Source organism: Hyperoodon ampullatus (genome assembly GCF_949752795.1).
Source record: "Hyperoodon ampullatus genome assembly, chromosome: 3".
Lineage (NCBI taxonomy): Eukaryota > Metazoa > Chordata > Mammalia > Artiodactyla > Ziphiidae > Hyperoodon > Hyperoodon ampullatus.
Window position 1 is genome coordinate 13,634,965 of NC_136916.1, and position 12,693 is coordinate 13,647,657.

General features: G+C 41.2%; 1 protein-coding gene across 2 annotated transcripts in view; it reads left to right on the plus strand.

Moving 5' to 3' along the window:
* Window positions 1–6,975: 6,975 nt before the first annotated feature.
* DNAJC1 (DnaJ heat shock protein family (Hsp40) member C1) overlaps window positions 6,976–12,693 on the plus strand; it is a 198,402-nt gene continuing 192,684 nt past the window's right edge. For both annotated transcript variants that reach the window (XM_079700847.1, XM_079700848.1), the window contains exon 1: window positions 6,976–7,362. In XM_079700847.1, the coding sequence (XP_079556973.1) occupies window positions 7,159–7,362 (204 nt within the window). In that variant the 5' untranslated portion in view covers window positions 6,976–7,158. The remainder of the gene's footprint in view (window positions 7,363–12,693) is intronic.

Consider the following 12,693-nt stretch of genomic DNA (forward strand, 5'->3'; position numbering starts at 1 on the left):
CATTTTCTCTTTTATAAACACGATTCTTCCTTAAATTTAAAGGTTTCGGTTAGGATCTGTATCTCTTAATTTGAAGCTATTGAAATTCTAACAACAAAAACCATGTTCACACAAGGTAACTCCTTTAGAATGTCAAAAATAATCTTTGCTTGTAAAAATGTTCTTTGCCCCCTGGTGGTGAAAATATTATTATTTAATTTTTTAAAAGTTAAAAGACTTTCATTATGGAGTCTTGGCACTAAAAATCCTTCCATGGTTGCAAAAAATAAGAGAGGATTATATATTGAAGTGGGGAGAAATGAAGCTAGGCCATAGGTGTGGTAAAGGAATTTAACTTTCTCCTATCTTACCATTTAGAGTTGTTGATTGCTAATTCAGTATTATTTCAAAACGCTGCCGCCTTTTAATAAATTTAATAGTAAGCATTTATGAGGCATGGAATTTCTATGCATAATCTAATGCCTTAGCTCTGCGGTGTGTTGACCGAGGTGATCAGCAACTTTGCACTGTTTCCTTTGTGTTTCAGTTTGGCATCACAAACAACATTAGAGCTCAACGGCACAATGCCAAAGCTAGCCTGTTGAGCCTGGAAGAATATGAAGAGGCCTGTTCAAATTTTCTTTTGCAGACTAATTGGAGCTTTTGTGTATGAGGGAAATACAATGATTGCTGTACTCAGGCTGAATGGAGGAGTCGGGAGAGACTATCCTTGTTGGTTGGTTAAAGGTAAAAGGGGAAAAACTAATTTTCAAATTTAAAAAGTTATTCAGTGAGTTGATGGAAACCTTTGAAAAATGAAGGATAATCTTGGGATTGTGTAAGATGTTAGGAGAAAGAAATTTTTACCTGGATTCTACTGAGGCACATTAAAGTCTATGTAAAGCAGAAGATATCATTACCTGAAAAGACAGAGCTACTTCAGGGTAAGACAATCACCAATGAGTCTTTAATGACTTAATCAGTGAATGTATTTTCCCTTCCTCTTGTTCATGTGTGTCACATGCTTTTAATTAGGTATTTATTAAAGCAGAATTTGGCAGGAAAATCATGAATAATATGTTTTATGGAGTCGGAACAAAAAAAAGTAAACTGACTTTGAGAACCAGTCATTATTTTGTAAAGGTGGTCTTGTCTGCCACCATCTTGGGCAGACAAGTGATTGGATAAATTTCCGGTGAAGTGGACATTTGCAGCCTAAGTTTAATAGCAAATGACTTTAAACACAAAATCTAAACATTTAAGAATAGATAAGCTTTATTTATGGAGCCCTTAATACAAAGTAGATGGAGACCTTCCATAACATAATGGTAACATTTAAATAGCAGTTACTATATACCAGGCTCTAATTATCTCACTTAGCTCCTACAACAATTTCGGTAGTATTTTATGGTCTTGGTAGTATTATTATCCTAATTTTACAGATGAGGTAACTGAAACACAGGGATCACCCAGCTAGTAAGTAATAGAGCCAGAATTCATACTGAATCATCTGGCTCTAGAATCTGTATTCTTTTGCACTATGAGATTATTTGAGTAAACAGTACATTATCCAGAGAAGTAAAAGCCATAGTGTCAACATGATAGAAGTGTATTTATTATTTATAACATGAAGAACATCTGCATTTATTTATGAGGCCCTTCAAAAGATTAAAATTAAGTACTGCAATAAAAAAGGGATTATTTTTCAAGAAGGTGCTTCCCCAAAACAATATTTTTCTAACCTTTGTCAACTCAATATGTTTGTGAATGATGTTTGCATAAATAAATTACAAGATAATGTTCCATTAGAGAACAATGATATCTTAGAACTTTAAGTCCATATATTTGAGAAACAGCCAAAAAGGGGCAAAAGAGAAAATTTCAGAGTAATATTCCTTTGTATGGATATACCACGTTTTGTTTATTCATTCATCAGTTGATAGGCATTTAGGTTGTTTCCAACTCTGGTTAGTATGAATAATGTTGCTATGATCATTTGTATACAAGTTTTATGTTTTTACTTTTCTTGTGTATATACCTAAGAGTGGAATTCCTGGGTCATATAGTAACTCTATCTTTCGTTTTTTGAGGAACTGCCAAACGGTTTTCCCAGGGTGCTGCATCATTTCACATTCCCACCAGCAATAAATGAGAGTTCCACTTTCTCCACATCTTTACTAACCTCTTTTTTGTCTTTCTTTTAAATGACTGCCATTGTAAGGGGTGTAAAATGGTATCTCTCTGTAGTTTTGATTTGCATTTTCCTAATGACTATTGATGTTGAGAAGCTTTCATATACTTATTGGCCTTTTGTATATATCTTCTTTGGAGAAATCCATTGCCCATTCAAAAAAAAAGTTGAGTTGCAAGAATTCTTTACATATTCTAGATGTAAGTCTCTTATCAAGTATATGATTTCCAAATATTTTTCTCCCATTATCTTGGTTGTCTTTTCACTTTCTTTTTTTTCGGTACGCGGTCCTCTCACTGTTGTGGCCTCTCCCGTTGCGGAGCACAGGCTCCGGACACGCAGGCTCAGCGGCCATGGCTCATGGGCCTAGCCACTCCATGGCATGTGGGATCTTCCCAGACCGGGGCACGAACCCATGTCCCCTGCATCGACAGACGGACTCTCAACCTCTGTGCCACCAGGGGAGCCCTCTTTTCACTTTCTTGATGGTATTGTTTGTGACACAAAAGTTTTAAATTTCTGTGTAGTTCAATTTATTTATTTTTTCCCCTGTCACATACTTTTGGTGTCATATCTTAGGGACCACTGGCTAGCCCAAGGTCACTAAAATTTACTCTTATTTTTTTAAATAAGAGTTTTATAGTTTTAGCTTTTACCTTTAGGTCCGTCACCTATTTTGAGTTAATTTTTTTTTTTCATCTTTGGTTTCATGTCTTTCATTGGTTTTGTAAAATTCTTGGCCATTGTTTCTATAATTATTGCTTCTGCTTCATTCTTTCTCTCTCCTCTTTTCCTAGGACCCCAGTTATATGTGTGCTAGATTTATTCACTGTGTCCCACATGCATTTTTTAAACATCTTTATTGGAGTATAATTGCTTTACAATGGTGTGTTAGTTTCTGCTTTATAACAAAGTGAATCAGCTATACATATACATATACATATATCCCCATATCTCCTCCCTCTTGCGTCTCCCTCCCACCCTCCCTATCTCACCCCTGTAGGTGGTCACAAAGCACCGGGCTGATCTCCCTGTGCTACCACATGCATTTAAAGCTCTGTTCTCTTACCATTCTTTTTTCTCTCTGCTTCAGTTTGGGTATTTTTTCTTGAACTATCCTCAAATCCACTATTCCTCTCTTCTGCTGTGTCCAGTCTGCTGTTAAACTCATCCACTGAGTTCTTGATTTCAGATGTTACATTTTTTCTTTTTTTTTTCTTTTTTTTTTTTTTTGTGGTACGCGGGCCTCTCACTGTTGTGGCCTCTCCCCGGTCGCAGAGCACAGGCTCCGGACGCGCAGGCCCAGTGGCCACGGCTTACGGGCCCAGCCGCTCCGCGGCATGTGGGATCCTCCCGGACTGGGGCACGAACCCATGTCCCCTGCATCGGCAGGCGGACTCTCAACCACTGTGCCACCAGGGAAGCCCCAGATATTACATTTTTAAATTTGAGATTTTCCATTGATTCAATTCTCTATTGAAATTCTGCATCTTCTAATCCATTTTGTCCACTTTTTCTTCTGTTTTATAAACTATTCCTCTATTTTATAATAGTTATTTTAAAGTTCTTGTCTGGACTCCAATAGCTGGCTTGTCTGTGGGTCTTCTATTATCTATTTTTTTCTCTTGATTATTGGTAAAATTTTCCTGTTTTTCTCACATCTCATAATTTTTTTTTATTATGTACCAGACTGTTATATTAAAAACAATAGACAATAGAGTTGATGTTATTTTCCCCTAGAGATGAAAATAGACAAATAGGGTGAGGGTCAGGGATTGAGCTGAGTAGGGATTGGGTTGGAGTTTTAGGAAGATTCATTCAACTTCTGGTTTCTCTGTTTCTTAGGTGTGATCCCTCTGGGCTTTTGATAGAGAGACTGCAAGGTTTCTATCTCCTCAACCCAACAGATTCACTTCTGCTTTTCAGAGGTTTTAAACTTAGATCTTTATCCTCCCATTCATATAACTTCAGAAATATTGCAAATGTCCTGAGGGAGAAGACTGCCTGTGTGTTTGAAGCAGGCTCCTCTTTTTCGGTAGAGTTCATTTTGTATGCACTGGTAGAATGTGGGGAGATTTTACTCTTCCTATCCTTCAGTCTTTCGGCCTCCTGCACGACCCCAGAGTTCAGCAAATGTTCTGTGGGAAAGCTGGCTGTCAGTCTGGGCCTCGTCTCTACATTTCCAATCCATTACACAACTCACAAGACTGTTAAACATTTCACTGGCTTCTCTCTTCCTGTGTACATTGCCTCTGCCCAGGCTAAGCTTCATCAGTCCATGCCCAGAATCATTAAATGTCACCAGATAAGAAAACAGCTGTTCATTGTGGGCTCACTTAGTCCTGGCTTCAGCAAAAAAAGATTTATTCAACTGCATTGTCCTCTGGGGGATGAGACTGAACACGTGAAGATGCCAAATTAGAAGTCTAAATGTAAATAGCACTGTGGTCTTTGCAGAGACCTAGACCAGAACAAACAAGGACATCACTTCAGAGTGGACTAACTAGTGTTATTGGAATTGGGTAGGAAGAAGCTTCCAGAGCAATACCTTATAGCAGTGAGAAGCAATAGCAGTGCTGTATTGAATAGACTTCAGTTCTGCTTTTCAGCTTGGCCTTGGAAAGAGAACTATTCCCTTTAGATGGAGAAGTCCTTGGGGTTCTTGGACAACATAAGAATAGAGCTCAAGAGGGAAATACCAGATCGCTAAAATATCAGTGGCAATATGGCACCAGTTTCAAATGTTATATTGCACTTAATTTAATGGTCAAATTAGGAGAAAAGATGCATGTTGGGATATTACGTAAAGTAGTGCTTAAGATTATTGCTCTCATTTTATTTTGATGTTTTAATCATTGAATAAACAGTAAGCTAACGTAGAGATGTGGTAAAAATGCCTCTCACTTTAAGAAAACTGATATATCAAAAAATCAAATTAAAAAACTGTAGGGGGAGGCATGGAGGTGGGGAGGTGTTTACAGGATTCCATTCAACTAATTGAATGCTAGCATGTGCTATGCATTGTGCTTGGAACTGGGAATACACAGAAAAGGTGATACCCTTTGCTATGGGCTGAATGTTTGTGTCCTTCCCAAATTCATATGTTGAAGCCCTCATTCCCAATGTGATGGTGTTTGGAGGTGCAGCCTTTGGGAGATAATTAGGTTTAAATGAGTTCATGATGGTGGAGCCCACCCTGTGGGATTAGTGCCCTTGTAAGAGGAAATGCTAGATCTCTCTCCCTCTCCCCCTCACTCCCACCATGTGAAGGTACAACAAGAAAGCAGCCCTCTGCAACCTGGAAGAGGGCTCTCACCAGAGGTCGACCATGCTGACCTTTCCCCGTTACAGACTTCCCAGCCTCCAGAACTGTGAGAAATAAATATCTGTTGTTTAAGCCACCCAGTCTATGGTATTTTGTTACAGCAGCCCTTGCTGACTGAGACACCCCTGCTCTTATATCTTTGAAAGTTAAGCCTCATGATGAATTTAAAATGGGATTAATTCAAGCATATATATTATTTTAAAGCAAGATACACTTGCATTCATTGAACTATTTGAAAATATATATATATTTTTAACCCTGCAATAATGGAATGATTTCTTCAGTAAGATTTACCTCCTGGATCCAGGTATTGTTTTTCTAACCTTTGGCAAACATAATATATTTTTACTATGAGAGCTTTATCATTATCCTGTTGAGCTTAATTCAGCTGGCTGGATCCAAGATGGGAAAAGCATGAGATCAAACTCTCAAAACTGGTCAAGCAAAAGCTAAGAAGAAAATAAGGTTCGCACAGGAGAAAGCAATAGCGGTGAGGGGGAGGGTGGCGTAGGAGGTGAGACACTGGTGGGAAAGAGAGGAGGTTTTTAGCCTAAATGTCATTGAAAATAGGGGCTTCCCTGGTGGCGCAGTGGTTGGGAGTCCGCCTGCCGATGCGGGGGGCGCGGCTTCGTGCCCCGGTCTGGGAAGATCCCACATGCCGCGGAGTGGCTGGGCCCGTGAGCCATGGCCGCTGGGCCTGCGCTTCCGGAGCCTGTGCTCCACAGCGGGAGAGGCCACAACAGTGAGAGGCCTGCGTACCGCAAAAAAAAAAAAAAAAGACCTCAGTTGGGAAAGGAACACCGATTGGAAATCGGCTAAAGCAGATACACTAAACTTCCCCTAAGACCATGATTGAGTCATGCTTATTAATTTCTGCCAGGTTGCCTACTTTATGGTATTATGCCTATAAATCTTAATTCATTATTAGAAGTATACTTTTTGTCTTGGTTCAAATTTCATTTCTTCTTCACCTCTCTCAAAAGGATACTTTAGACTACTCACTAGATTTGCCCCTTTCAAGTCCTAGGGTCAATTCCTCCTCTATCTTTGGGGATGGAATAATGAAATGTGTGGAACAGAGGCTGTAATCAATAAATCAGTTTTCAAATATACTTTTAGTTTTCAATATCTGGGGGAGGGTAAGAAGGTAACTGTTTCAGGGATATTTGGGATCTTCCAGGTGGATGCGCGATGTCTATAACTGTCCACGTCTCTTAATCTGTGTCAATACACGCACAGCTTCGCGGAGCGCGCCAGCGACTGAGAGGCATTTCGCGTAGGCCCAGCTCTGGGGCGCAGGCTTCTCTACTTCCGGCCCCGCCCCCTCTCCCGCGGTTGCTAGGAGACGTGATGTCACCGGAAGCGAGGCCTGGGATAGGCTAAGGCGAGGGGAAGCCTCTCCCACCCCGTGCAACCTCAGCGCCCGGCGCTGGCTCGCCAGCTGTTTGTAGGCCTGGGTGAGAGGCGGGGGTCCGCGGAGGGTAGAGCCGTCCGCGGCCCAGCCTGTCCCTCAGGCTAGGACCGGCCGCGGGGCGGGCGACTCCGGGGCGGCTGCCCGTGCTTCCGACTGACAAGCACTGTTCCCATAGCCCGCGCTGCCCGCCACGTCCCTGGTCTCGGCCGACGGCGCTGCGCGGCGGGTGACCTCTCCGAGCCCCGCGCGATGACGGCGCCCTGCTGCCGGCTGGCCCGGCTTCCTCCGCGCCGCCGGCTCCGGCTACGGCTCGTGCCGTTCCCGCCGCCGCTGCTGTTGCTGCTGCTGGCGGCCGCGGGGCCGGCGCGCGGCTGGGAGAGCGGAGACCTGGAGTTGTTTGACTTGGTGGAGGAGGTGCAGCTCAACTTCTACCAGTTCCTCGGGGTGCAGCAGGTAAGCGGGGTCAGCCGGCAGCCCGCCCGCCCGAGGGCTGCGCCTCCGGGGCAGAAAAGTGCGGGTCCAGGCGGAAAGGAGGGGGTGGGGCGGACTCTGACCCAGTTTCCTCCGAGGGAGCCGGGTACGCGGGGCAAGACTTGGTCATCCTGGGCTCGTCTGCCGTCCTCAGCCCGATCCACCAGGATCTCCTCGTAACCAGTCTCAGAGGGAATGACCCGCCTTTCCCAATTCCTCATCCTCCGGCTCCCCTTCTCGAGTTCCGGTCTCAGTGACAGCAGTCTCAGTGACAGCCTGGACGGTGCCACCAGCCTGGGGTGGCGATCCCTTCTCTTTCCTCTGCCATTCTGGGGGAGATCCTTGCACCCAGCTGTGCAGGAGGAAGAAGAAAGAGTGGTGTGGGTAGATCTTTTACCCTCTCCTTGCCTGCCCCGTGAATGTGGGAAAGAGTAGTCGTGTCTCCCTCCAAATTTTCACCTTCCCAATTACACTTATCCATATTTTAGCAGCCTCCTTTCCTCTGCCTTTCCGGGAAGATAGGAGTACATTTTGGTTGGCGTCTGGGTTGCAGAAGTTTTTCTTGCACTGTACTTTGGAATCTATGTAGCCTGTTGGATTAGGCGTTCGTATCATAGCTTAGAAATCTGGAGGAACTTGAAAGCCTCTACAGTGTTGGTCTTGGAAGTCATAGAAGGAGCCATCAAGTGTTCGGGGCAGTAGAGGCACTTGGGGTGCTCCAGGAAGAGAAGTCCAACCAGTAACGCAGGATAGTTGTCTTTTTCTTTTCCTTTCGTTTCGTTTTCTTTCCTTTTTTAGCTTGAGACTTTAACTTGTAATGTCTGTTTGTTGCTATTTACTTACACCCTGAGAGTGGTGAATGAGGGTAGATATCCCGTCTCTGACGCCATTTTACTGGTTTAAGAATTAGGGGGTTAAAGACTTAGAATTTCACACGATCTGACTGAGCCCTTCATAAAATGCTTTGAATAGTTATGGGGGGAAAAATGTTTACCAACAATTGTCATTCAAGGCACACTTCCCGTGACCAGATGTGAAGTGTACATTTCACTCCTACAGGTTATCATAAATTTGTGTGAACTGTTGAGCTTAACACTAAATGGAAATTTACTTTTCAATTAAATATATATAATTGAATATAAAATAGCAGTTGCCATAGCACCATGATTTTAACGAGTTTCAATTTTGTAAGTTATAAAGTAGTTTAAGAATTTCACACTTCAAATTCTGTGCAAATGATTATGTGGCAATTGTCTTTAGTCATTTTCTTCACCTGGTGCCACTTCCTGCTTGTAGAGACAAAGTATACCTCATTTCAAAGTAAATGGTGTCTCAATATGTGTAAAAATCACTAGTGAAATATAACTCTGAAGACTTTTAAGAATGCCTTTAATATTGAGAATATTTGTTAGAATTTATCACAATTGATTAAATTCTGTAGCTAGAGTCTTTTACATAACCTATCCAAAGATTTTGAAGATATTTTCCAGTTATTCAAGGAAAATTAAGCCCCTTTCAGAGAATACAGAAACTTAGTAGCAGTGGTTTAAATTTTAGATTATGTAATCTAGCTTGCATGTGAACTCTCATAGAATTTTCATTTATAAATTCATGCAATTAAATTTGCAGAGTTAATTAGGCAGTGTGAACAACCAGAGCATTTAACTATATGGGCAAAGATGGGAAAATAAAGAAGCATAGGTAATTGAGAAGATTCTGTGGGGAGGCAACATTTTAATAGAAGGATCCAGAAAATTGTTTTCATCTGTGTTTCTCTACCCAGTTGTGTTGAATTGGAAAGAATGCAGAAGAAACTTTATTCTACCTAAGCAGAGAAACTGATCGGAACAGGTTCTTTACATTACGTTGAACCTTAACTTTCTTAGGAGACTTTCAGGAGACCAGAAATTTGGTAGAGACAAATGCAGCCTGTCTTATGTCCTTAATGTGTAATTTTCAGGCTAAAGCCAACCAGTCTCTTCTTGACTAGACAGACATGAGGAACCAGAGCAAAGTAGGTAGGTTACTTAAGAGTGGTGACCTGGCTTTAACACACTTAATCAGTTTTGTTGTCCATTCAACCGAGATTTAGTTCATACCTACTAAATATTAAACACTGGGAATTGGCCAGTATGTAACACAAAACCCCTAGACTCATGAAACTCACATTTTAATAGGGGGAAACAGTAAACAACCAAACAAGTAAATATAAATGTCAGATGGTCAGAGAAGTCCTCAGAAAGAAGTAAGGGAGTGAGCCATGTTGATAAGTGCATTCAAGGAAGGCAAACGGTTAAGCGCAAAGGCCTCGGAGCTTGCTTAGTATTTGAGGAACGGCAAGGCAGCCAGTGTGGCTGGAGCAGGGTGTATGGGGAGGACAGTAGTAGATGAGATCAGAGTCATGGGGGGCGGGGGAAGATCTTGTAGGGCTTCAACGTAAGTCATGAGGACTTTGGCTATTATAAGTAAGTTGGGGATCAAGGGGTTTTTGAACAGAAGAGGTACATAATTTGACTTAAATTTCAAAACGATCACTTTATTGAGTTGGAGATCAACGATATGTATGTTATTAATTATTGGATAATTGTGGTGTAGAATGTAGAATGGACCTGGGTGGTGCAAAGTGGTCAGATTCTGGATATAATTGGAACATAGAGCTGACAGCATTTGGCTGATTGTTTGAATGTGGGATGTGGAGGGGGGGCGTGGGGAAGAAAAGTTGAGGATAATTCGAAAGCTTTTTCTAAACCTCAGAAAGTGAATAAATACTTGTCTAATTGCGCTTGCCACTTACTGAGATGGAGAAGCCTGGAACAGAAGCAGGTATGGTTGGGGGAAAATCAGTAATTTGGTTTTGGTCATGCCAAATGTGAGGTGTCTAATAACCTTTCAAGTTGGTTATCTAAGCCTGGAGTTGCAAGGAGAGGATTTGGGCTGTGCATAATAAATTAGGGAGTCCCTGGCACTTCGTAGGTAATTTGAAGCCACAAAACCAGGTAAGTTCACCAGGGGACTGAATGTAAAAGAGAAAAGAGGGGTCTGGGAGCTGGACCATGGGAGGAACCAGCAAAGAAGAGGAAGGAACAGCCAGTGAAGTAGCAGGCAAATCAACAAAAGATGGTTTCTTGCAAGTCAGGTGAGGAAAGTATTTTAAAGAGGAGAAAGCAGTCAGCTGGGCTAAATGCTGATGATAATTCAAATAAGATGCGTTCTGAGCATTGACGGTTGAATTCAACAGTGTGGAGGTCATTGGCTACTTTAAAAAGGGCTGTTTCAGTGGAGTGGTGAGATCAATAGATGGGTTACATTGGGTTCAGGAGAGAAGGGAGGGGGCGGAATTGGAGACAATTAATAGAAAACAAACTTTTTTTTGAGATCTCCATACCCCAAACTAGACTCCAGGGATGATTGGTGACTTAATGTGGCATCCGTTTTATCCCTTTTTCCACCAGGTCTAAAGTAGTTTGCTCAGTCACTCCCTAAACTCTATAATTGGAATAATCAATTAGATTATTAGACTTTTCGAACTTGAACTAGGCTTGAATTAGACTTCTAGAACTTGAATTAGACTTTTAGAACTTGAACCAGGCCACTTACTGACTTATGACCTTGTCAAGTTATTACTTCATTTTTAGGACAAATGGTATTTTCTTTCTTTCTTTACTTCATAGGAGACACTTAAATATTTATTAAATGAAAAAATATGAACATGGTAACTAAAACTAAACAGTAATTCACCGAATGAGTAATTGCTTGACTGTTTTTATTCAATAGGTTATATTTGTATTGGCTTTTTATTGCTCTCATCCAGCAAAGGAATCCCTCTCCTTGTATTCCCAGGTTTCAAATTGGTTCTAAAAGCTTTCAAAGGGATTCCAGAAGTTTTTAGTGGAGGTATGTATACAGGTGACATACCAGAGGCTCACTCTATTTTTAGAATGGTTTTGATTGTTCACAGGGCATTCCAATTTGGATATTGCATCTTTTCAGAGGATACAAGGTAGAAGATTAGAAGAATGTAGGAGAAAGGGTGTGTTATTGAAATACCTCTCATTAGTAACTTAAATTCTAGGTCCCCAAACAGTATTTATATTTATTCTAACAGCCCCTGCTCCTTGGATACCTGTATTTCTTGTGGGATCAATTTTTTTCATTGTCTTTTGGGTCCATGACTTTCTTTATACTTTGTACAGTGTTCTAGCCAACAATAAATACTTCATAGTAATTTAAAAATCTGTCAATTGAAATTGTAACAAGCTAAGTTAGCTTAAATTTTGCAGCATTTACTTTCTGATGAAATCAGAGTAATTTTCTTGGTGCCAGTCATTACAGATTCCTATTCATAGAGCTAGAAAATGTCTCTCTTCCTCTTATAAAATTTTTAATAACTGCATCCTTACATTCAAATGAATGCTAAAACCTGGTTAAAAGAAGAAAACTATTGTTAAGTGACATGTGCTTACAAAATGTTGGATTTTAACTTTTTAATCAGAATTAATAAATCTTTTAAGCTCTTTCAGTCTGTATTTCAGATGCACAGAATGTACAGAGTAGCAGCCTGTATAAGGGAGGGACAGCTATGGCACACTCATCCTGCAGATATCCAAGGGGAAGGACTCCCTTAAAGAAACACTGCTGATCTCTTGACCCATCTCTTACATCTTTCTGTGGATGAGTTACCTTGTTGGAGGGTGATCACCTTTGGTCTGCTTTGCTTGACTGGGGAGAGCTAACTAATTAAAAAGCTAGAAGTAATGAGGCTCATTCTTAACAGACCAGTAAGGCAGTTGTTATCCTGGCCAGACTTTCTCTTGAGTATACTGTCTCAAAGTCTAGGCTGGGCTGGGAGGGCCAGAATTTCTAGCAAGCCCACTTGGCTCCTATACGTCATCTCAATTCTCCAGTAGCTTTTCAGCAATAAAGGTGCTATTTGATCTCTATTTGCCTGACTTCTGTGTTCAGTTTTTTTGGGTGGGAAAAGCACAAAGTCATTAATGGGGCCTTCTCAAACCCCGGCATAGGGGTTTGAGAAATAAAGAGGAAGATCTGTTTCATAAGTGACTGGTGAATCTGTACTGTGAGTATCAGTTCTCTCCAGTGATTCTTGTAGATTCCACTGAGCTTGTGGTGTTAGTTGAATATAGTGCAGTCTTTTCTCTAGTAAGTCTATTCCCTTGTAAATCTATGTCATGTAATAATCACTCCTCCATTTTCATTGTAGAATCCAAAATTATTTGTTGATTTGGAGAGAGGGAGATGTACAAAATCTGGAATGGTAGATAACCTTCCAGTCATTTATATTTCTGATGTAAA